This window comes from Diabrotica virgifera, chromosome 3 (assembly GCF_917563875.1).
Source record: "Diabrotica virgifera virgifera chromosome 3, PGI_DIABVI_V3a".
Classification (NCBI taxonomy): Eukaryota; Metazoa; Arthropoda; class Insecta; order Coleoptera; family Chrysomelidae; genus Diabrotica; species Diabrotica virgifera.
Window position 1 is genome coordinate 41,939,679 of NC_065445.1, and position 25,306 is coordinate 41,964,984.

Below are 25,306 nucleotides of genomic sequence, written 5' to 3' on the forward strand. Positions count from 1 at the left end.
TATTTTTATTCACCTTCACATTGGCCTTCTTTCCTATACATACCACTACAAACCCAAAATAAACAAAAAACCCAAACATTATACCTAATCAAATATTCTTTTAGTATCTTCCAGTTTTTTTCACTCTGTGCTCCTGTCAAGACTCTATCTCTTCCATCTCATTCTTTAATTATTTTCACTTAACAAAATCATTTTCTCATTATATCAAAATCACACCATGGAACCCTTGATCTTTTCGGATATGACATTCTAATATAGACAATAACCAAAAATTTTGTTGAATTTCCAACATTTTAATTGATTCACTCTATTTTTCATTTAGATTCAAATTAAAAAATAAATCTCAGCTATCAACATTTAATAAATTTACTTTATACCAACTTTGGTCAATACAATATTCAATCTAGAATTTCAATAGTTTAATATGTGACATATTCTTTTTACATTTAGAGCTTACAATCAAAATTAATTTTCTTCTTTGATCAAAACATGTACATTTCTTTCAGCGCAGTTTTCCTAATTTAATATCAGTCTTTATCCATTTAACAATTCACACAATTTAATTTCAAAACAGTAATTATATTTCATTTATTTGTCCACTGAACATAGGCAACTTACCTTATCACCTTTTTTAATAATTTTTCTAAATTTAGATTTTCAATAGTTCTATATGGGACAAACTTTTTACATTCAGTCATAACAAAATATTTTTAGAGAAGATTTCTTGATTAAGATATGTACATACATTTTTTCAATTCCACTTCCCTCTTTTAATATCATTTCCTTTAATACCTCCAATAATTCACATTACAGATCTATAGATTGGTATTTTCTCATTATATTCGTTGGTTCCCTGAAACATATGCAACCGACCATTCCCTATTGGCATTTCTTCCAATTCTACAGCTGCTACTCTATTAAAATATCATATTTTGATAAAAAAATTTTAAAAATTTTCTATATAATTTTCAATAATATTCATTCATTATAACTTTGCTCAAATTAATATAATTATTATCAGTCCTATACAGTAGACAAACAGTCTATGACGTCACAGCATATGAGTAGAATTTTGCTTTTGTTTACGGTGCACTAATGAATATATTATTATAGCTTATTAACCCTAATAGCACACGACGTCCAATGGACGTCCAAAATAGGTCCATTTTTGGTCCTAACGTCCATGGACTATAAATGGACGTCCTTTGGACGTCCCACGTTGGACGTCCTTCGGAAGGAATAAATATGGACGTCCTTTGGACGTCCGACTTTGGACGTCCTTCGGACGGAATAAAAATGGACGTCCTTTGGACGTCCGACTTTGGACGTCCTTCGGAAGGAATAAATATGGACGTCCTTTGGACGTCCGACGTTGGACGTCCTTCGGACGGAATAAAAATGGACGTCCTTTGGACGTCCGACGTTGGACGTCCTTCGGATGGAATAAATATGAACGTCCTTTGGACGTCCATATACTGGACGAAATACGGACGTTTTATGAACGCTTCCCTAATAGCACACGACGTCCAAAATAGGTCCATTTTTGGTCCTAACGTCCATGGACTATAAATGGACGTTCTTTGGACGTCCGGCGTTGGACGTCCTTCGGTGGACTAAATATGTACGTCCTTCGGACGTCCTTCGGTGGACTAAATATGTACGTCCTTCGGACGTCCGATGTTGGACGTCCTTCGGGTGGAATAAATATGAACGTCCTTTGGACGTCCGTACTGGACGAAATACGGACGTTTGCTGATCGTCTATATTGGACATATTATACGAATTACGGGATAAAATAGCAAAATAATTCAATAAAATATTTTATGTTAATAAAATAGTTTACATCGAAAAGATAATTATATTTAATTCAAAATTGCACAGTTTAATATTCTAAACATGTTTTTGTTTTTTTTTTGTAAAGTGTGAAAATCTTATTTGTAAATTATTTGTTACAATGTTTTATTATTCTAGTTACCAAGATCACATAAGTTTGCTAATTAATTCTAGTAAGCAAAAATATAATTTTTATCAATGTATCCGTACTACAAATGAATCTTAAGAGCATCTTTTTGAAGTTGAATATACGTGCTCAAAATAGGTCCAGTCTTAGTCCTAATGTCTATGGACTATAAATGGATGTCCTTTGGACGTCCGACGTTAGACGTACTTCGGGTGGAATAAATATGAATACGGTGGACTAAATATGTACGTCCTTCGGACGTCCGATGGTGGACGTCCGATGGTGGAATAAATACGAACGTCCTTTGGACGTCCGTACTGGACGAAATACGGACTTTTTGTGGACGTCTGAAAATCACCCCCACTACTTGGTTCCTCTGTTGACAAAACTATAGCGATAGGCGATAGATTTTCGATTCACCCACCGATATCAGTATCAGTTCGAAGTTGGAGAGTTGATCTCTCAGTCGTTGTCGTCGTTAGGGCTCCGCGTAGAGTTTTATTCATTAACCACTGATTTTCATAATGTAAGAAATTATATTATATACGAATTAAAGTGTAATATACTTATACATATACTATATATTACGTAAAACTATGAAGACGCTGTTTCACAACATAACACAGAGTCCGACCGCCTCATCGGGCCATTTAGAGCATCAATGCATAAGTCCATCCAATGGATTATTATGTGCCCCTTTGACATAGGCGCACAACATTTTAATCTACCACCCTGAGGATTCCTGCTCCTGGAGATTTTCTGAAGTGCCGAAACAGTCTATGTTCCTGATTCCTCGATCAGATGAGAAGTTTTCGGAGCCATCAACCCCAGACAGCTACTGGAGCTCCACGTTGCAGCCAGTCACTTCTTGGTAAGTGAACGCCAAAGAGGAAGCATTCAGACTCTGCTGCTACCACCGTCTGGACATAGCCTATCGATTCCTGATGGCCTAGAGGACAAACTCGCCGAGAATGGTGGACAAAACCACCAGCCAGGACAACTGGTATCCAAACATTGGTATTATTTACGTTTTTTATTACATTTACATATTTTTTCATGCTCTTTGATATATTTCTTATGCTTTCTGGTATATTTTTCATACATTTTTCAATCTTATGGGTGTTTGGTAAAGAATGGGCCATAGCTTAACCTTGGATTACTGAGCTTAAAATAGGTCGATTTAAGCTAACTTACTTTAGTACGAAAGATGATAATAACCGAAATACAGGGTGTCAAATTTAAACTTTTATTTTATTCTTGATTATTTCCTGGGCAATACATCATTTTTGGTGTTGAATTTAGATTTCTTGTCCCAAAAAACCCCCGCTTACCAAATTTCGTGATATTATCCCATGCTTGTTAGGAAATATTCAAGAATAAATAAAATAAAAGTTTAAATTTGACACCTTGTATTTCGGTTATTATCAACTTTAGTACTAATGTAAGTTAACTTAAATCGACCTATTTTACCCTCCGAAATCTAAGGTTAATCTATGGCCTATTCTTTACCAAACACTCTGTATAAGTACATAATTGCATTCTAGCCAATCTTTTTGATTTTCTATAAAGTATAGACTTCCTTGAATTTTTACTGCAATGTAACTTCTTGGATTTGAATTTAAAATTTATTGTTAAAGGAAATTTCCGCTAGCTCGGTGGCCCCTTTGTTCGTCTTTCTACTACTTTCTACCCAACGGTTCTTTTGTCAAACAGATTGGGTTGGTATGTACCTGGTAAGCAAAAGGTATTTATCTCAGTATTTTATAATCTATTTATAATATTGAAATATCTAAGCGAAGGCGGATGAAAAAAAATTAGACAAAAGTTGAATGATTATTATAATATAATATTACACTATATAATAAGTATACATAGATAGAATATTTTCTTTTTAAGAAATTGTCCATTATCTCCAAATGAGCAAGGTGTCGATTTGAAATATATGTATAATATACAGCCCATTACGCACCACCTTAAAAATTGAGCATTTTTGATGTCTCGAATTTCCTAAACCAGTTGTCCCATCTAGGTGATTTTTTTTATAATATCCTCCTTAAGGTGATACAGTAGCGATCAACAGGTAGCAAAAACGCGTTCCAAGATTGCGGCTGTAATTTTGAATATTTTTTCGAGATATTTGGCACACGTATTCGTAATATAATAAAGAATGGCGGTACAGAGCCCAATTTGAAAAATATATTAATATGTGGAAATTACTCTGTAATTAAATACAATATTAAAAAAACAAGCCTGTACCGCCATTAAGAAGAACAAAAAATACACTTTCTTCAAATAAACTTTTTTATGCGATGCCTAGATTTTGTGTCATTTTGGAACTACTAAAATTTTTTATTTCATTAGTAGTTCCAAAATGACACAACATCTAGGCATTGGATAAAAAAGTTTATTTGAAGAAAGTGTATTTTTTTGTTCTTCTTAATGGCGGTACAGGCTCGTTTTTTTAATATTGTATTTAATTACAGAGTAATTTTCACATATTATTATATTTTTCAAATTGGGCTCTGTACCGCCATTCTTTATTATATTACGAATGCGTGTGCCAAATATCTCAAAAAAATATTCAAAATTACAGCCGCAATCTTGGAACGCGTTTTCGCTACCTGTTGCTCGCTACTGTTTCCTCTTAAGCTTGTCATGCACGGGGAGCTATATACTGTAATATATATTATATCACATCGCTCTCTATAGTAATGAGTGAGCCTGCACACACGGAACCATTAGTTCCGTGTGCCACATCAATGAGGGTTGTTTGTCTCGTTAATTTATTGACTAATACGAGATCTGGTCTATTATGCGCCACTGTTTGGTCTGTGAGCACAGTGGGGTCCCAGTATAGCTTGTAGTTGCCATCCTCAAGCATACTCTCAGGGACGTATTGATAATATGGGAGATGGTCGGTTTGGAGATATGGTTTTATTATTATTATTATTATTATTAATTATTATTGTAGTACCATTTAAACACAACGTTTTAAAAACTTTTTTGCCTGTTATTGCTTTTTCGAAAAGTTAATTTTTATCGAAATATTTTGAATATTTGTCAAATCCACCACATATTTGTATATGGTTAAGTACCATTATGGAGACTTGGTAATATTATGCAAACTTATTTATGCTTTACATTTTTAGGTATATTTTGAACCATATTAAAAAAGAAGCCAGATCTCGATAAAACGTGCCTTATCGAAAAAAATACAAAGAGGCAAAAAAGTTTTAAAAACATTCTGTTTAACTAATGGTACCTCAGTAATAGTTTAATTGGAACGTACACATTCAAAATTACTGAATAGAGAATTGAAAACCCTTTCAACTGAGGTGCCACACAACCCCTATTCCCATTTAAAAAAATCATTGATTACGTCATCACGCTCAGATGGGTGACATCACTAGTATGAAATATATGTCAAAAAGTTGTAATTTAAACACAAAAATCGACCTGTTTCCGGATTTTTCTCTATAGTCGTCCATTTTAGAGAAAATTAATTTATTCCATAATTTAGGACCTCTCTGTATATATTATATCACATCGCTCTCTATAGTAATGAGTGAGCCTGCACATACGGAACCATTTGTTTCCTGTCTGCAGGCTCACTCATTACTATAGAGAGCGATATGATATAATATACATATATTACAGCATAGCTCCCTGTGCATGACAAGCTTAAGGAGGTAACCTATAGCCTAGGCTATAATATTATAAAAAAATCACTTAGATGGGACAACAGGTTTAGGAAATACGAGACATCAAAAATACCCCATATTTAAGGTGGTGCGTTAATTTCTTGGAGAAGTGTATTGTAATTTAATGTAAATAATGTAATATCCAATAATTGTAATTTAATATAAGATGTAATATAAGTTTCTTAAAAAATATATTTTTTATTTCCCACAATACATTCTTCACAGGTCTAAATATCAACTATAGACGTCCACCGAACGTCCTCCCAGGACGTTAGATGGATGTTCGGCAGCAAGACATTGGACCAAACTGGGACGCCCTATGAAGGCCCAATTGACGTCCACCGAACGTCCCCTTGGACGTTAGGTGGACCTCCATTGGACGTTTGGCAAAGTGGAATTTGGACCAAAATTGGACGTCCTGTTAAGGTCCAATTCACGTCCCCTAGGACGTCCGATTAAGGTCCGATTTACGTCCGATTAAGGTCCAATTTACGTCCAATTAAGGTCCCATTTACGTCCGATTAAGGTCCAATTTACGTCCGATTAAAGTCCAATTTACGTCCGATTAAGGTCCAATTTACGTCCGATTAAGGTCCAATTTACGTCCGATTAAGGTCCAATTTACGTCCAATTAAGGTCCCATTTACGTCCGATTAAGGTCCAATTTACGTCCGATTAAGGTCCAACTTACGTCCGATTAAGGTCCAATTTACGTCCGATTAAGGTCCAAGTTACGTCCGATTAAGGTCCAATTTACGTCCGATTAAGGTCCAATTTACGTCCGATTAAGGTCTAATTTACGTCCGATTAAAGTCCAATTTACGTCCGATTAAGGTCCAATTTACGTCCGATTAAGGTCCAATTTACGTCCGATTAAGGTCCAATTTACGTCCGATTGAGGTCCAATTTACGTCCGATTAAGGTCCAATTTACGTCCGGTTAAGGTACAATTTACGTCCGATTAAGGTCCAATTTACGTCCCCTAGGACGTCCGATTAAGGTCCAATTTACGTCCGATTAAGGTCCAATATACGTCCCCTCGGACCTTAGATGGACGTCCAATGGACGTTCGGTAGCGCGACATTTGGACCAAAATAGGACGTATAAAGGACGTTCCTCGGACGAAAACGGACGTCCAATGGACGTCCCTAAAGTACGTGAAGGACGTCCAATGGACGTCCATTGGACGTCCTTGTGCTATTAGGGAACCTTTATTTACAATTTAGAATTCATATCAAACAAATTTAATAGTTGCATATTCACAATTGAATAATTAAGTTAAATATTAATGCACATTGTCAAAAATTTTTCGGTTGACATTTGAGAAATCCACCTATCTTCTTTGACATCTTGTCATGAATTTTCAGGCACCAATCTGTCTAATCAGTTGGTTGTTAACCTCTCACCTGATCACAACCTTGTGCTAATTCCGAGCAAGGATGACATACATCCACATGTGATACATTTTTAATCTTAATACATCGACTTATTGTCGATTACTATACAGCTCATAATGTAGCAATAATGTTATTTTGAGGTTTTACACCTATTCAAGTGGCTAGTTTCAATTACTTGTACACTGGACGTAAGTAACCACATTTTCTTTTTTTAACTGTCAAAATTTCACCCTTTTGCATTTCTATCTAAGTGGTTCACTTATTTCCAGGTTTACACTGAGGATGGTCAGTTTGACCGAAAACGTTTTGTACAACCACTCCCTTGTGGATGAATTTTAAAAAAATAAAAAAATTTTTTAATAAATTTATAATATACCTATATACAACAGAAGTGTTTACTTCATTCTACGTTGTCTTAACAAAGGTATACAGCCAACTACAGGGTTTACCCTTTTAAAGTTTTAATAGGGAGATATTCCTGTACTTTCTTAATATCAGTTCGAAAATACTGTTTTCTAATATCAGTACGAAGAGCCCTATATTTTAAGTCGACCGACACTAGAAGTCTTTTAGTATTTGTTGAATTTCAATTATAGTTTTTCCTTTTGTTTCTGGAAGGACAAAGTATATAAATAACACGCCCGTAAAAGAACAGGTACTAAATATCCAAAAGCACCAATATGTTCCAATAGCCTCAGCTAAAAGGGGATACGTAAAAGCTATAAGAGCTAATCCAATAGCCGATGATGCCATAACAAAAGCTACTCCAACTGATCTTATATCCGATAAAAACAACTCACCTGGTATAGTTACAGGTATTGGTCCAAGTCCCACGAAATAAAATATCATGAATAGTGAAACACACACGATAGGTAGCCATTGGAGATGAGCACAAAGTGGAGATTGTAAATGTTTTAGATAGAAAAATAAACCCAGAATTAAGGTGCAAGATCCTACTCCTAAAGTAGATGGAATCAACAGGGCTTTTCTACCAAATTTCTCAACTACGAAGCAAGGAAAAACAGAACAAAGAGCTGACACTATTCCAACAATAATAGCACCTGTATTACCAGATATGTTTGTACCAGCTTCATTAAGAATTGGAGCTAATAATGAAGTTACAATAGGAACTCCAGACGTAGAACGTATCACCATTGGTACTATGGACAAAAGGTAACCAACCCTTCCTTCCTTTGTTTTTGAGAAAGCAAAAAAACTTGGTTTTACGTTTCTGTTTATAGCTTGTAAGTTTAGCATAATTTTGTTAAAATCCTCCGCGAGTTCTTCTTGAGATTTATTGCTTCTTAGTTTTTCTACTGTACTAATACAGTCAGCTCTATTACCTTTGGAGAGCAGATAAGTTGGACTTTCTGGTGCAAACAGACAGAGGATTTCGAAAGGTATCAATGGAACTGCAGTTAAAATAGTAAATAATTTAAAAGAACATGTCGTTCCAAGAATATACGTATAGAGGGATCCTAAGGGCAAAAATAATAACATTACACAACCGTATTTGGCCCTATTGTGGTCCTCACAAATCTCTGTGAAGTACACAGGAATAACAGTATACAAAGCTGAAAAACATGCTGTCCCTATCGAAAGAAAAATAATTATTAACTCTATTCTAGTACTAAAAGCTACTCCAAGGATATTTATGAACATTGCAATGCCCAAAATTTGAAGATTTCCTTTTCGTCCAACTAAGTCTGATAACTTGGGTAAGAAAAGTGACCCAAATATTGCTATAAAGAACGGCACTCCTACTAACAGTGATACTTCTATAGTTTGGATCGGCATTCCTAGTGGATTTTCACTGGTGTCGTTAGATTTTAGCATCACTAATGCTGGAGAAGGCCAAGCCAGAGTCGTTGCACCAGAAAACATAACCAGCATTGCTGAAATATAAAAAATGTGTTACAATAGTTTTAATGAAAATTTTTTGTTTTCTTAGGAATCCAATGAAATTTATATATTTGAGGTCGTGTGAATAAAAATAACCAATTACAGCAACATTACACTAATAACAGATTCCATGGGCTGTTTTCATAGAACCAATACACTGCCAATACACCAATACCCTACACTGAGATACCATCAAGGCCATATGATAATCTACGATAAAAAACTAACTGAAGAACGGATATGGTATTTCAGGAACCTTATAAACATCATACAGGAAGAACAGCACAAAGAAAGATCTATATCACAGCGGACATACCCGTCAAAAATCCCTCTTTTGAAGAAACCCAAAAGGCCTTAAATAAGCTGAAAAATCACAAAGCGCCGGGTGCGGACGAGATACCAGCAAAATTTCTGAAGTATGGTGGAGACTGGAGACTCACTACATCGCCAAATCCACCAGTTAATAACACAAATATGGTTAGAAGAAAATATACCAGCAAGATGGAAGAAAAACATCATAGTATCCATCCACAAAAAGGGGACAAAACAAAATGCGTGAATTATAGAGTAATTTCACGCCTAAACATGGCGTAAAATCCTCTCAAACATCATTCTTAGTAGACTAATCCAATATGCTGAAAATGTCCTAGGAGAATATCAAGCCGGTTTTAGGGAAAACAGATAAAAATAAATCAACTATTTACACAGAGACAGCTTCTAGAAAAGGGATGTGAGTATATCAGACCCACACAAAATCTCTTCATAGATTTTCGACAGGCATATGATAGTGTAGAAAGAAGCCAAGTATGGAATGCTATGGCGGAGTTCTCAATACCAAAGAAACTCATTCGGATGAGCAAAGTCTGCAAGGAGGGTGGAATATCTAAAGTACGTGTAAATAATACTGTCTGGCAGCTTTGAAATCAACAGTGGACTCAAACAGGGTGATGCGTTATCTCCACTACTTTTTAACCTTGTATTAGAGAAAGCCATGGGGTCGGCCGAAATAAAAACAGAACTGCGATCGTTCAAAAACCCAAGCTATTACTAGCATACGCAGGTGGCATTGATCTCGTTGGAGACTCCTTCCTATCCACAAAAAGACATTTTCAACAAGGTGGAAGAAGCAGCAAGCGAAGTAGGGCTGAGGATTAATGAAGAGAAGATGAAATATATGTGTATAAATAAAACTAAAAGACACGATAGGACAAGACAAGAAGAAGAAAACACGAAGAGATAGGATAGGACCAAATGTGACGGTCAACACCTTCAGTTTCGAAAGAGTGCAACGTTTGTTGGCAAATCGCTGTCTATTCGCACTGGATAAGCGTATAAGATCAGAAATCTTACAAGACGTTCCAAGATCAAAATCTATAAATCCATCGTCAGACCTGTACTAACATATGGATGCGAAACGTGGACCATGACCAAAGCAAACGAAGAAAAGCTCAGAAGTTTTGAACGAAAAATACTGAAAATTTTCGGACCTCACCACGACGTTAACACAAACTAGTATAGGTTCAGAACCAATATCGAATTAAAAGTACTCTACAATGACACCGATATTATCCAAAAAATTAAATCACAGCGACTAAGATCGGCACGTCATGTGCACAGACTTCATAATGAGAGACTTATAAGACTGGTATAGGAAGAGATTCCTACAGGCAAAAGACCACTCGGACGTCCCAGAATGCGATGGATAACATTCAAGCAGATCTCCGGCAAATGGACATTCCATTTGACCCTAGGTTGATGGAAGACCGAACAAATTGGAAAAAAGTTGTACAGTCAGCCAGGACCCACCCAGGGTTGTAGCGCTAGGTGATGATGATGATGATAATACTGTTACTATAGGAACAAGTAACTCCATTTCCACCTCCTGGGGGTAGGGCGGGGATCAACTTTTAAACCTTAAAGGGGAAGTTTAGGTTTTATTGCAGATTTTCATTGCTCCTGAAAAATTAATTACCTAACATTTACCTGAGATATTTTTTAAAATCGTTGCTAGATGGCGCTATAATCTTTCGCTAACAGTTTTCTCCTCAATCAGGTTCGGCAGCTTAACTTATTAAACCGATTAGTTAAAGTCTCTAGTGAACCCTCCGACTAACGGTCGTCCTGTAAGGCTAGAAATTTGTCTAGTGATAATTCATAGCACAACAAGGCTAAAAACCATGACCTGGCAGGCCTCAGCGGTGCACGTGTATCTACCAGGTGAATGGAAAAGTGCAAATTTAGGGGGTAAAATAAACTTTCTCCTGTAAGGTTTAAATTTAAGTATGTGTTTGAGTAAGTCATTTAGAAGAAATGTGTACAATGACAGGCGATTCTGAAGAGCATAAGACCTTGCCAGGCGAGGGGAAATATTAGGGGTTTTTCCTAAAATTATTCTTTTTGCATCGAACAATTTTTTTTAGGTTTTTTTAATCATTCCAAACAGAAAAGGTCTTTAGTGATTTTTCTCTTAAGTTAATAGTTTTTCTTATATAAGCGATTGAAAATTTTGAAAATTGCGAAATCGGCCATTTTTTACCCTAAATTGGACATTTATCTAAAAATTTCAATGTGGCCAAGGTACGTAAATATTCTTTAAACATTGATTAATGAAATTTCGAAGAATTTGTTGCAATAAAATATCGAAAACCCCTTTGTTTTTTTATTTGCTGATCAAGCGGGCGCGACACTGTAGTACAAGTGAGGACGTTTGAGTATGCATAAATTCATTATCTCGAGAATGGGCAAATTTGAAGATAAATTCTCAGACAGGTCGATTTTTATTTTTGAATTAGGACTTTTTGGCATATATATGTGAGCGGCCGTAGAGTAACGGCATAAACGCTGGCCTCATACGCCAGTAGACGTGGGTTCGAGCCCTGCCAAAGACAAACCATTTTCATTTCCAATAATGACACGAGCCGTCTCACCGTGCCTCGGAGAGCACGTAAAGCCGTCGGTCCCCCTGGGCTAGTGTACATCGGCACTAGTTACTAAAAACAGGGTTAAAGATGTAAATGGCGCCGGAACTATCCGATAGGATCTCCCCGGCAAAATTGCCATCCGATATTATTATTATTACTAGTGACGTCATCCATCTGGGCGTGATGACGTAATCGATGATTTTTTTAAATAAGAGTAGGGGTTGTGTGATAGCTCATTTGAAAGGTTATTTAATTTTCTATTCACTAATATAAACATTAACATAATTATTTATACAGGGTGTACAAAAAAAATTTTTCTTCTATTTGTCAAATTTAATCAAAGTTAATTTAATAAAAAAAAATTTTTTTGTACACCCTGTATAAATAATTATATTAATGTTTATATTAGTGAATAACGACTTAAATAACCTTTCAAATGAGCTATCACACAACCCCTACTCTCATTTAAAAAAATCATCGATTACGTCATCACGCTCAGATGGATGACGTCACTAGTATTATATATGTGCTAAAAAGTTCTAATTTAAAAATAAAAATCGACCTGTCTGAGGATTGCTCTTGAAATTTGCCCATTCTCGAGATAATGAATTTATGCCAACTCAAACGTCCTCACTTATACTACAGTGTATAATACAGCTTGATTAGCAATTAAAAAACAAAGGGGTTTCCGATATTGTATTGTAAAAAACTCTTTGGGATTTCATCAATCAATGTTTAAAGAATATCTACCTACCTTGGCAACTTTGAAATTTTTAGATAAATGTCCGATTTAGTTTTAAAAATGGTCGATTTCGCAATTTTCAAAATTTTCAATCGCTTATATAACAAAAACTATTAACTTAAGAGAAAAATCACTAAAGACCTTTTCTGTTTGGAATGATTCAAAAAACCTAAAAAAAATTGTTTGATGCAAAAAGAATAATTTTAGGAAAAACCCCTAGTCTTTCCCCTCGCCTGGCAAGCTCTTATGCTCTTCAGAATCGCCTGTCATTGTACACATTTCTTCTAAATGACTTACTCAAAAACATACTTTTTAAACCTTACAGGAGAAAGTTTATTTTACCCCCTAAATTTGCACTTTTCGATTCACCTGGTAGATACACGTGCACCGCTGAGGCCTGCCAGGTCATGGTTTTTAGCCTTGTTGTGCTATGAATTATCAGTAGACAAATTTCTAGCCTTACAGGACGACCGTTAGTCGGAGGGTTCACTAGCTCTTAGACTATTACTAAGATTATGCAATTGGCAATTAATTTAAATTTTGCAATCGATTGTTTTTGTTTTACTTCATTACTTTTTTATTTTGTATTGACGATTTATGTAATTTTAGGAAATTGTGTTTGTTATTGTTTTGTTTTTTCGACTCTTTGTAAGCTTTGTCGATAAAATTGTATAATTTTCAATGACAATAATAATAATCCAAGTAATGAAGCTTAAATTAGGACAAAACCTCGCAATTTTTACAGAATGGATCGATTTGCTTGAAAATTTAAGAACAAGTAGTAGATAGTCCAAGGATCAAAATCTATACCATGCCGAAAGGCGCTTTTATCATGGGGGTGGTTGCCACCCCATCTCGGGGGTGGAAATATTTTATTATATTTTAATTGCAAAAGTTGGTAAAATCATTCATTCTAAGCAAAAACCGTTCCATACATTTTTTTAATAAAGTTGATAGTTTTCGAATTATTCGCTATCGAACGTGTTAGTTTTATATCGAAAAAATCAATAAGTTTTCTGCTAATAACTCCAAAAGTTTTCGTTTTATCAAAACAACTTTACTTAACAAAAATGTACTCATTGAAAAAATAAACAAAACCATTTCTTTAAATTTTCTTTAAAACCAAAAGTAATCGAGCTGTACATTATTATATGTTGGCTCTTCTTCTTCAAATGGTAAATATTGTAGTTTCAAGGTCAAAAGACGGGAAAACTATGCATTTGTCGAGGACAACTTGTTTTAACTAATTTAAAGTACTTAAAAATATCTATCTCCAGAAATAAAACAAAAGTCTCTAGCTCAAAAATTAAGTGACATAATGAAAAGAATGTCAATCCCTATTTTTTTTCTGCGAAAAAGTGATCGCAAGCAACCCCCTAATCACCACCCTAATTAAAATTAGTCATTGACCTTATTTGGTCTTTTTTATTTATGTAATATTAATAGTTTCTAGAAGTTTGACCGCCTTAGAATGATTAGTTTCTAAAAAAATGGAGTTAAAACAAATAGCGAATTTTTGTAGTTTGGAAAAAAAAATGGCTTTTTCTTCAGAATAGCAAGATTAGTATCAGAGATACGAAAAATTGTTTAAATATGAAATTGTATCTTATTTAATTCCCAAGAACTTGGTTTGCAAAAATTTTTTCTACGACAAACATTGAGTAAGCTATTGACAATTAAAGCTTGTAATAACATGCAAAAACCATCTTTACCAACCCTTTCAAAGTCACCTCTTTTTCCGACTGAGGATTTTAAAAAGATTTAATATTAACAGGCTTATAGACCTTGTAAAACCCTAGAAAATTATTTTTTACCAAACTGTCTAAGATAAAAAATAAAAAGTTACGGTTAAAAAATCAATATATTTTTTTGAAGAAAAAAGGAGAAATCCAATTGGAAGCATAATAATCTAATTTAGCGGTGTTTTTAGTCAATGGTCTTCATCATTTTTATTTATTTGTGTATTATTAACAGATTCTAGAAGTTTAACTGGCTTAGAATGATTAGTTTTTAAAAAACTGGAGTTAAAAGCGAATAACGAATTTTTGTAGTTTGTTAAAACATGCCATTCTCTTCAGAATAGAAAGATTAGCATCAGAGATACGAATAAATGTTACAGTATAAAATTATAGGTTATTTAATGCCCAAGAACATAGTTTGAAAAAAATTTTTCTATAGCAAAAATTGAGTGAATCGTAAATGAGTAGGTATATCGAAAAACATTGATTTTTTCTATACAAAACTAACACTTTCGATAGCGAATAAATCGAAAACTATTAATTTTATCAAAAAATGTATAAAATATTTTTTGCTTACGATGAATGTTTTTATCAACTTTTGCGGTCAAAATATAATAAAAAAATTTTCACCCTCGTGATGGGGTGGCAACCACCCCCATGATAAAAGCGCCTTTCGACCTCATATAGGTTTTGATCCTTGGACTATCCACTACTTATCCTCAAATTTTCAAACTAATCGATCCATTCTGTAAAAATTGCGAGGTGAAAAGCTTCAGTTCCTGGCCTATAAAGCATATTTCTATTCTATTCTATAATCCAAAAAAACGAATTATCGTGATAGTGATACCCTGGAAAAACTATGGAAATAGTCTAATATCTAAAGAAATACACGTCCAAATAAAAAACTAAAAAAACTGGTGTTTATTATTTTTTACAAAACTATTGGTTGACATCAAGCAGGATCCCCCATCCCCACTCCCTGGGGGTGGGGGCTAACTTTTAAATCTTGAATAAGAAAACTTTATTTTTGATTACAGATTCGGATTCTACATGAAAAAATACAATTTGTGTGTATTTTAAAAAGTACTTTCCAAATGAAGGTAATTGATCGCTATTCAAATATTAAAATTAACGTATTTTAAGATTTTCTTAATCGTCTGTTTCTAAAATAATGAATTCATTCCAAAAATTTGCATCTCACTATATAGATATTAATGATGTAACTAATATTCACATTTGCGAATGTGTATTCACATATTTTTGCATATTTTCTATACTTTATTTGCGTATTGCTTATATTTTTTTTAATTAAGGAAACGTAACGTAACCTCGTAGACTGTAGACTTTTATCTTGCAGCCATCACTTGACTTTATCTTTTGGTATTATGTAATAAAGATTAAGATTCAGATTTATTATCATATAAATGATCAGATAAATGACATATAAATGATGAATAAATGTAAACAACCAAAAACAGATAATTTTCTGAAATTTTATCCGTCGCTAGTTAAGCATTTATGTTAGATAATCATCTTCAACGATAAGAAAAACAAATCAAACAAAAGTTATCTAACTAACTGTCTATGTACTCCACTGAAGATATCTGGAGAAAAAAAACGTACGTATGTGCCGGATTAAGAATCCTGAGGCTCCTAGGCAACCCAAGCTATGAGACCACTTAAGAAACCTAGGTTTCTCCGTTTTTAATAATTTTTATTTTTGTCGCCTGTTGCGAAATAAACCAAAATGACTGTAAAGCAGGAATAAATTGTTTTCCCTGCAAGTTTGAAGCTTGGCTCTAAAATATTTGAACTGTTCTATTTCCTTTTCAAGTTCAGATTCAATATCATCAGGATAGTTTTCATGTAGTTTTGAAGCACACTCCTTTATTTGAGTATCACTGAATTTTGAAAAAACACAAAAGACCAAATACTGAGTTCATTGACCCGTACACTGTCAACCAACGACTCAGCTCAGTAATTAGAGTATAGTAGAGAATATTCAGAGTATTGTAGGTCGCAGGCCCTCTGCTCGTAATAAGCAAAATTATCGTTTTGGAATTATAAGAAATCCAAAAGTGAATTTAGAAGCTGAACTGTAGTTTTAAGTTCAATCTCTTCTCTCTGCAATGATTTACTGACAGCGTTGATGCGTTCTAAAATTGTTACCCAAAACTCATTATTTATGAATGTTTCTTTTTTTTTACATTTCTTCCAATAAATACTTAGCCTCATGAACTTTTTAAGCTTGCTGATTAGTGTCTTCAGCAAGAGTATGAAGAGCAGATTTGAAAGCGATTTAACCTTTAGGCAAGTCTTATGCCATGTGTTGCTTTTTCTTATAAGGACTAGATCGTGGCGAATGAGATCGCTTAGTGGAGTTTCATTTAAGCATTTGATCATAACTTCCCAACGGTGGGTAGAGGATGAAAAAAAGGTGTACACAGAATGAACAAACCTAAAATACGATATTCTATTGAGGGAAAATACGTCAGCCAATCTCTTTTAATTTTTTTTCCACTGATTTGTTTTCGAAAAACCATAGAGTGTATAAAAAGCTTGTAATGCCTTCAAAATTTCTTTTTGACGCTGAAACACTTCCATCAAGGTTTTTACATTCTGAAGACCTTTCTCAATCCAAAATGTCCTTACTTCTTTAGTTAATGTATGCCGTCATCCTATGCCGTTTTCCGAATTTAGGACCCAATTTATCTTTAACTTAAATTTTTAACTTAGTTTCGGTTTCTGGTTCTTTAACCTCTTGAACTGGAATAGAACTGTCGTTACATGTTTTTTCATCTTCTTCAGTTAGGGAAGCTATGTTTCCCTCAGTTATTTCTATTCCATCACGTGAATTTTCATTGGTTGCTGCTTCACTAGCTATGGATTTCCGTGTGGAACTGAGTTTAAATAAGTTTTGCTTCTGTTTTGGATTTTAATTAAGGATCTTTTCTTTCTCCTGATTTTTCTTGTGTTTTTTTGCTCACTTTCGATTCTTGTTTCCATCTGTAGTACTGGTCCTTCTACCAAAGGGCATTCATTAGCGATGTATTCCCACAGCATATACTTTAATTGTGAACAAAAGTATGCATTGTAATGTAGCTTTATACGTCCACCATAACTTTTATGGTATTGCGCGATATTTGAATCGTTCAACATTTTTTAGTTTTGGTCCCCGCGAGGTCCCCTTTGGGGCCGAGGCCCCTAGGCAATTGCCTACTTTGCCTAATGGTTAATCAGGCACTGCATGGGGATGGTGTAACACCTCTGAACATAAGCTGTTTTTTTAATTCTTCATTTTACTCATATTTTGAGTGCAGGGAATCAATTTTCGCTGGAAATTTTCCTAGACGAATAGATGAAATGTGACTGCATATTGTAAAGTCCCTTTTGTCCTCTACCGAGCGTCCGATAGGTAGAATTATTTTCATAATCCTGCTTAAATATGCAGCTGGCTTCGTTTCGATTCGGATGTGTTCATGTAGCCCCACTGAAGACGTCTGGCAAGACAGAAATGTACATATGGGGATGGTGTATCACCTCTGAACTGAATTTAAACATGAGCTGTTTTTTAATTTTTCATTTTACTCATATTTTGAGTCCACGGAATCAACTTTTGTTGAAATTTTTCCTAGGCGAATAGTGAAAAAAATAGAAAGAAATATGAAGAAGAGAGAAGAAACACAAAAGGAATGTGTAGATAAAAAAAACGGGAACACGTGAGTAAAAAGCTTGAAGATATTGAGCAACACTGTATTAATAAGAACATTAGAAATTTCTACCAAGAAGCAAAAAGAAGTAAAGAAAAGTATTCAAGAGGACAAAAATATTACAGGAGCAAAGAGGGGCACCTAATAGGAGACAAGGAAGGAAAACTGGATAGGTGGAGAGAGCATTTTAAGGAACTGCTAAAAATAAGAGGCAGAAAGGTAATGACGAAATTCAGATGGAAGTGATACAAGAAAACTACAACCAAGAGGATGTTGTGGAGCCGCCGACAGATGAGGAAATAATGGAAGTCTTAAGATGCATAAAGAATAACAAGAGTGCGGGTATCAACGACATCCCTGGAGAGATGATTAAACATGGAGGTAAAATATTAGAAAAGAGAATATGTAGCCTGCTAAAGATGATATGGGATCAGAAAAAAAAATGCCGAAACAATGGAGTCAGGCTGTAATATGCCCGATATTTAAAAAAGGGGATAAATCCCAGTGTGAAAGTTACAGAGGTATCGCTTTGCTTGATGTAATTTATAAAGTCCTTGCCAAGGTTATAAGAGAAAAATTAGACAGATATGTTAGTGTGCAAGTAGGGGAAGATCAAGGTGGTTTTAAGAAAGAAAGATCTACCATCGATCAGATTTTTCTATTAAAGATGTTACAGAGCGGTACCTACGAACAGCAGCTAAATATGAAGCTCCTTTTTATAGATTTCAAGCAGGCATATGATACAGTCGTAAGGAAACGTCTGTATCATGCACTTCGGTTAATTGGGATACCGGAGAAGTTGATCAAACTAGCGAAAATGACACTGGAGAGAACAGAAAATCGAGTAGCTTAGCACTGGAGGGTAGCCTCTCAGAAAAGTTCAAAGTACGAAGTGGTTTGAAGCAGGGAGACCCTCTGTCAACTATCCTTTTCAATTGTGTATTAGAGGCAATTTTCAGGGAAAGCGGGATCAGAACGCAAGGTACGATCCATGATAGAAGAACTCAGGTACTTGCATATGCAGACGACATAGTATTGATAACAAGATTAAAAAGAGAACTGCTGAGAGTATTTAACCTTTTTGAAAGAAAAGCTAAGCAGTATGGTCTGACAATTAACGAACACAAAACAAAATTTATGGAAATGGGAGATACACTAAATGAAGAACAGGTGTTGAAAATTAGAATCAATAACGATGGAAAAGAATATTGTTTCAACAAAGTGAAAGAATTTGAATACCTAGGGGCGACTGTAACAGAGAAAGGAGATGAAGTTCCAGAAATTAAAAAAAGAATTGCGAAGGGCAGACGAGCAGTTGGAGCATTGAACAAACTTTTAAAAAGTAGTCTTATCTCAAGAGCAGCAAAATTGCGGTTATATGGTACGGTGAAACAACCTACAGTACTCTATAGTAGTGACTGTTGTGTTCTGAATAAGAAGAAGAAAATGCATTGGAAAGATGGGAACGGAGTGTGCTGAGGAAGATTTTTGGTGGTGTGAAAGTGGGATAGAACGAATGGAGAAGACGGACGAATGCGTAAGTTCAAGAACGGCTTGGGAAGCCAGTAATCAGCCATATGGTTAAAACCAGAAAGCCTCGCTGGCTGGGACATGCGGAAATGATGTCAGGTGACCGATGGGCGAAGAGTATATTGTTAAGAGGTGAGGGAAGAAGAAGGAGGGGTCTACCGCGGAAAAAGTGGCTGGAACAAGCCAAAGAGGATCTACAAGGAGCAGGCGTTGTAAATTGGAAGACAGCTGCCCTGGATAGAGTAAAGTGGAGAAAGACAGTTAAAAAATTTCAAGTCATGGACCCCTCAGGCCTGCAGTGCTGCTATATACTTTTTCATGAGGAACACAAATCTGCAATAAAAAAAATTGGGGTTCCCATTGAAGATTTTAAAGTTACCTCCAACTCCACCACCAGGGGATGGGCTGGAGCAAGGGTCATGTTTGGAGTTATTCGACAGGTTTTGAAAAATATTAAACACGTATTTTTTGGTTTTTTATTTGGGAGTGTATTTCTCGAGATATTAGACCGTTTCTATAATTTACCTATGGTATCACGATAAATTGTTTTTTCCGATAAGTATAACCGCCATCTATCCACAATTAGAAAATATATCTCGAATAAAAATTGGTTACTTTTACTTGAAGAGAAGTATGTATATTTCGCAAATGTGGTCTCGAGGTAAAAAAGTACAAAAACTCAAAGAAGTAGTACTACAAAGTTTTTTATTAAAAAGGTCAAAACAGGACGCGTTTCGGCTCAGCACGAGCCATTATCAGCTTAAGTATAGGAGCACAAACATCAAGGACTGACCAGAACAGGAAGGAGGGAGAATCAACTAGTTTTCATGAAACAAAATGTTACACAAACATTCATCGTTATTGGTGTTAAGCTAATTAAAACAGTAAAATTGTGTAGGACATATACATGTGGAGGAACCACCTGTTCACAAGATGGTTCCTTCACATGTAGATGTCCTACACAATTTTACAGTTTTAATTAGGTATAACAAAATGTTGAAAATCGCCTAACACCAATAACGATGAATGTTTGTGTAACAATATGTGTCATGTAAACTAGTTTATTATTCCTCCTTCTTGTTCTGGTCAGTCCTTGATGTTTGTGTTCCTGTACTTAAGCCGACGATGGCTCGTGCTGAGCCGAAACGCGTCCTATTTTGACCTTTTTAATAAAAAAGAATGTGTGTGTACTTTGTACGTACGTAAGAAGATATTCTTCTATTATATAATAGGTAATTTAAACGAAGTAAATATACTTAAAAGGTTATTTGTACTTATTTTATTTAAAAGTCAAACTAACTTTCTTATCTACCACTTTCAAAAAAGAAGAATATCTTCAAAAATTATATAATAATATACTTACAATCATAAAATCTATAAAAAAAAAATAACTTGCTTAGGGCTCGAACCCACTTCACGTCTACCGCGCCGTACGAAAGCAGACGGCATTTCAAACTAGATAGTCCAGAAAGCCACTACGCATCCGCTAGGAAAAATATTCTAATTCGGATTTTTTGCACAATCTTACTCAAAAAGGACTCCTTTTAACAAATTTGCATGTTGCCAGGACCAAAAGGTGGTCAAAAATTTTTTAAACGTTTTTTTTTTTGTTTTTTTCCTAAAATTATTTTTTTTGCATGGAACAAAGTTTTTTTTGGTTTTTTCGATCATTCCAAACAGAAAAGGTCTTTAGTGATTTTTCTCTAAAAATGATAGTTTTTGACATATAAGCGATTAAAAATTGAAAAATTGCGAAATCGGCCATTTTTAACACTCAAAAACTACGTGAAAAACTGAAAATTTGAATGTTGCCAAGGTAGGTAGATATTCTTTAAACATCGATTGATGAAATCCCGAAGAGTTTTTTGCAATATAATATTCAAAACTCCTTTGTTTTTAATTTCTAATCACGCGTGCGCGACACTATTTTCCACCGTTGCATGTGTATACAGTATGGTGCAAATGAAAGGAATAAATTCGTTATTTCGTAAACCGGCTACTTTAAGAAAAAAACCCGAAACAGGTCGATTTTTATTTTTAAGTTATGATATTGTGGCATGTATGGTATACTAGTGACGTCATCCGTCTGGGCGTGATGACGTAATCGATTATTTTTTTAAATCAGAATAGGGGTCGTGTGGTGGCTCATTTGAAAGCTTCTTCAATTCTCTATTCAGTAATGTAAACATTTACATAATTATTTATACAGGGTGTCCAAAAAATTTTTATTAAATTAAATTATTTGACAAAAAAGAATTAGAAGGACACCCTGTATAAATAATTATGTAAATGTTTATATTACTGAATAGAGAATTGAAGAACTTTTCAAATGAGCTAGCACACGACCCCTATTCTCATTTAAAAAAATCATCGATTACGTCATCACGGCCAGATGGATGACGTCACTAGTATATCATATATGCCATAATATCGTAACTTAAAAATACAAATCGACCTGTTTTGGGATTTTTCCTTAAAGTCGCCGGTTTACGAAAAAACGAATTTATTCCTTTTATTTGCACCATATTGTCGGTGGAAAATAGTGTCGCGCACGCTTGATTATCAATTAAAAAACAAAGGAGTTTTGAATATTGTATTGCAAAAAACTCTTCGGGATTTCATGAATCGATGTTTAAAGAATATCTACTTACTTTGGCAACATTCAAATTTTAACTTTTTCACATAGTTTTTGAGGGTTAAAAATGGCCGATTTCGCAATTTTTCAATTTTTAATCGCTTATATGTCAAAAACTATCATTTTTAGAGAAAAGTCATTAAAGACCTTTTCTGTTTGGAATGATCCAAACAATCTAAAAAAACTTTGTTCCATGCAAAAAAATAATTTTAGCAAAAAAACAAAAAAAAAACGTTTAAAAAATGTTTGACCACCTTTTGGCCCTGGCAACATGCAAATTTGTTAAAAGGAGTCCTTTTTGAGTAAGATTGTGCAAAAAATCCGAATTAGAATATTTTTCCTAGCGGATGTGCAGTGGCTTTCTGGACTAAGACCACATTCGCGTGTAGGTACGTCATGTAGGAATATACACAAACTAAACGTTTACACCATAAATTTATATGAATTTATTAAAATTATTAGTTTGATTTTTGTCGAAATAAAATACAACAAAATATAGAGTAAGAAAACAATATATGAGATGAAGATTTGTAGGAAGTTTGTTCGTAATCAGATTATGTAAATTAAAGCATTGCCTACTAATAGGTAACTACAATATTTTGTTTACATTTTCCAAATAGATAGGTATTGAAACTATTAGGTATTTCCAACTGAAACATTTAGAATTACGTACCTGCGGCTTTTCAAAACTATTTAAAAAGTCACTATAATTATAAATTTGATTTTATTTCTGTCCACACATCAATAAAAACTAATATTATACAATATTTTTGTTTACCGATAATCTCCATATTGAACAATTATTGACAGATCATTTCAAAATTTCAACACCCAATCAGAGCCCGTATAACCACTAATACCATACTGTCGGTGTGCCCATGCGCGGAGATCAATCAAATTTTACCCTCAATCGATTCGCCGCTAAAGAAGAATATCTTCAAAAAACTTTGTGGTACTTCTTCGAGTTTTTTGTACTTTGCTTACTTTTACTTGAAAGCGATCCAAATCCTGTTATCAGTAACTGGATGGAAGCCGCACAAGAGAGAGATAGATGGAAAGAGCTGAGGGAGACCTATGTTCAGCAGTCAACGCGTACATGTAGGTAGATGATGATGATGATGATAGCTGACTATTCAAACTATTTGAAGTGTACATTGAACTTAAAACTTTATGGACTGAACTTAAGTACCTGCTGTCTTTACGTAGGTAGACATATGAATTGACTATAAAGGATATTTATCTTAGGTAGCATTTATTTGACTACAATTTGAAATAAGACTACTCTGCCCATTTGATTATATTCGTCAATATCAACCATATTAATCAAAACTTATTAAAATAAAAATAATAATAGGTACATACTGATGTATAAATATTAAATCTGGCAACAGTGTTGATATACTAATTTCTGTTTGGCACTGCTTTATTTACACTTATTATAAACAAACATCCGCATACTATCGCTATATTTATAGATTATTATTATCAATAAAAATCTTACTTGTTAATACTGTGTAACATAAATACCAGGTATCTCTTCTTTTAATTTGGATTCCATTATTTGGCTGTAACGGTTGCTCTTGATGCTCTTCGCTCTCAGCCGAAATAAACTTAACCTCCTCCTCCATAGGTGCAGTGTTGAATTAGAACTTATTATTTTATAGTGTCAAGTAATGTATCTAACGTTGTAATACCTACATATTACAGTGAAAATTAAGATATATATTATATGTATAGTTAATGCAAACACTCTTAAGCACATAATCGACGCGTTATCTACGTTTCTATATTTACTCAATTAGAAATTTTAATGTGGTTGACGGTTGACGGCAAGGACAGCCATTTGCCGTTATCCAGTTATTCACTCAATTCACCGAGTAAAAATTTAACTCATACACAAGCAGACAAACACACAGCTACAGCACATAATGCAAAGATACAACGTTGCCAGTGTATACGTTTCTTTTTGCTACTCTGGCATTATGTTTATGTGGGTAAGTCACAATAACTGATTGTACCTAATGAAAATTACAAGTAACGTAGTGAGAAATTTTGGATTAGGTGATAGAAATCAAAGAGGAGATAGGTTGATACAATTCTGCCAAGATAATATGATTGTTACAAACACGTTCTTTGAATTACCTAATAGACGTTTGTACACGTGGAAATCGCCAAGAGATAATGAAAATCAGATAATGAGAAATCAAATAGATTATATCATGATCAAAGAAAGATATCGGAATAGTATTACAGCAGTCAAAACACAACCTGGAGCAGATATATTATCTAATCATAATCTCTTAGTAGCTCACATGAAAATTAAAATGAAAAGAATAGAGAAAACAGCAAAAGAAAAAAGAACTGATATAAGTGCACTAAGAAATCCAGAAATCAGAGAAAATATCAAAGAAAGAATTAACGAACGTCTAAACACCGTACAGATTGAGGGGGAATACAGTGAAGAAAATATCAACAAAAACTGGGGAAAAATAAAGGCTGACTTAATAGAACCTTCAAAAAGTATCTACGCAAACCCAAAGAAAAGAAAAAAGATTGGATGACAGACGAAATACTAAACTTAATGAACACAAGAAGAGCATATAAGGACAAAAATAAATCGTTATACCAGCAAACACAAAACGAAATACGGCGACAAATTCGCATAGCAAAAGAAAATTGGTTAAAAGAAAAATGTGATGAAATAGAAACGCTACAACATAAACATGACAGCTTTAATGTACACAGGAAAATAAAAGAGTTAACTAGAAAACCAGAATACAAACAAAATATACTAGTTGATGAAAAGGGAGACATAGTAATGGATACAGAAAACAAATTGTTGGTATGGACAAACTATATAGAACAGCTGTTTAACGATAACCGAGGCACAATAGATAACGAATATTTCGTTGAAGAGACTGGACCAGAAATAACGGAAAGTGAAGTAAAACACACCATTAAAGAACTGAAAACTGGGAAAGCTGTAGGACCGGATGAAATACCGACAGAAATATTGCAACTTATAGCCGACTGCAATATACATGTAATTGTCGAATTATTTAATATCAT

The 25,306-nt window shown here is 34.3% G+C and overlaps 1 protein-coding gene across 2 annotated transcripts; it reads right to left on the bottom strand.

Annotated features, from left to right (window-relative positions):
- Nucleotides 1-3,785: 3,785 nt before the first annotated feature.
- On the bottom strand, nucleotides 3,786-24,241 carry LOC114327740 (facilitated trehalose transporter Tret1). Of its 2 annotated transcripts, none has more exons than XM_028276443.2 (2): nucleotides 23,739-24,241; nucleotides 3,786-8,953 (listed from the first exon to the last, which is right to left on the bottom strand). In XM_028276443.2, exons 1-2 carry the CDS (start codon nucleotides 23,863-23,865, stop codon nucleotides 7,617-7,619), a joined length of 1,464 nt encoding a protein of 487 aa, XP_028132244.2. In that variant the 5' UTR covers nucleotides 23,866-24,241; the 3' UTR covers nucleotides 3,786-7,616. The 2 variants fall into 2 exon arrangements, with proteins under 2 accessions (XP_028132244.2, XP_028132245.2); XM_028276444.2 differs by lacking the exon at nucleotides 23,739-24,241 and adding an exon at nucleotides 15,597-15,733.
- Nucleotides 24,242-25,306: the final 1,065 nt, after the last annotated feature.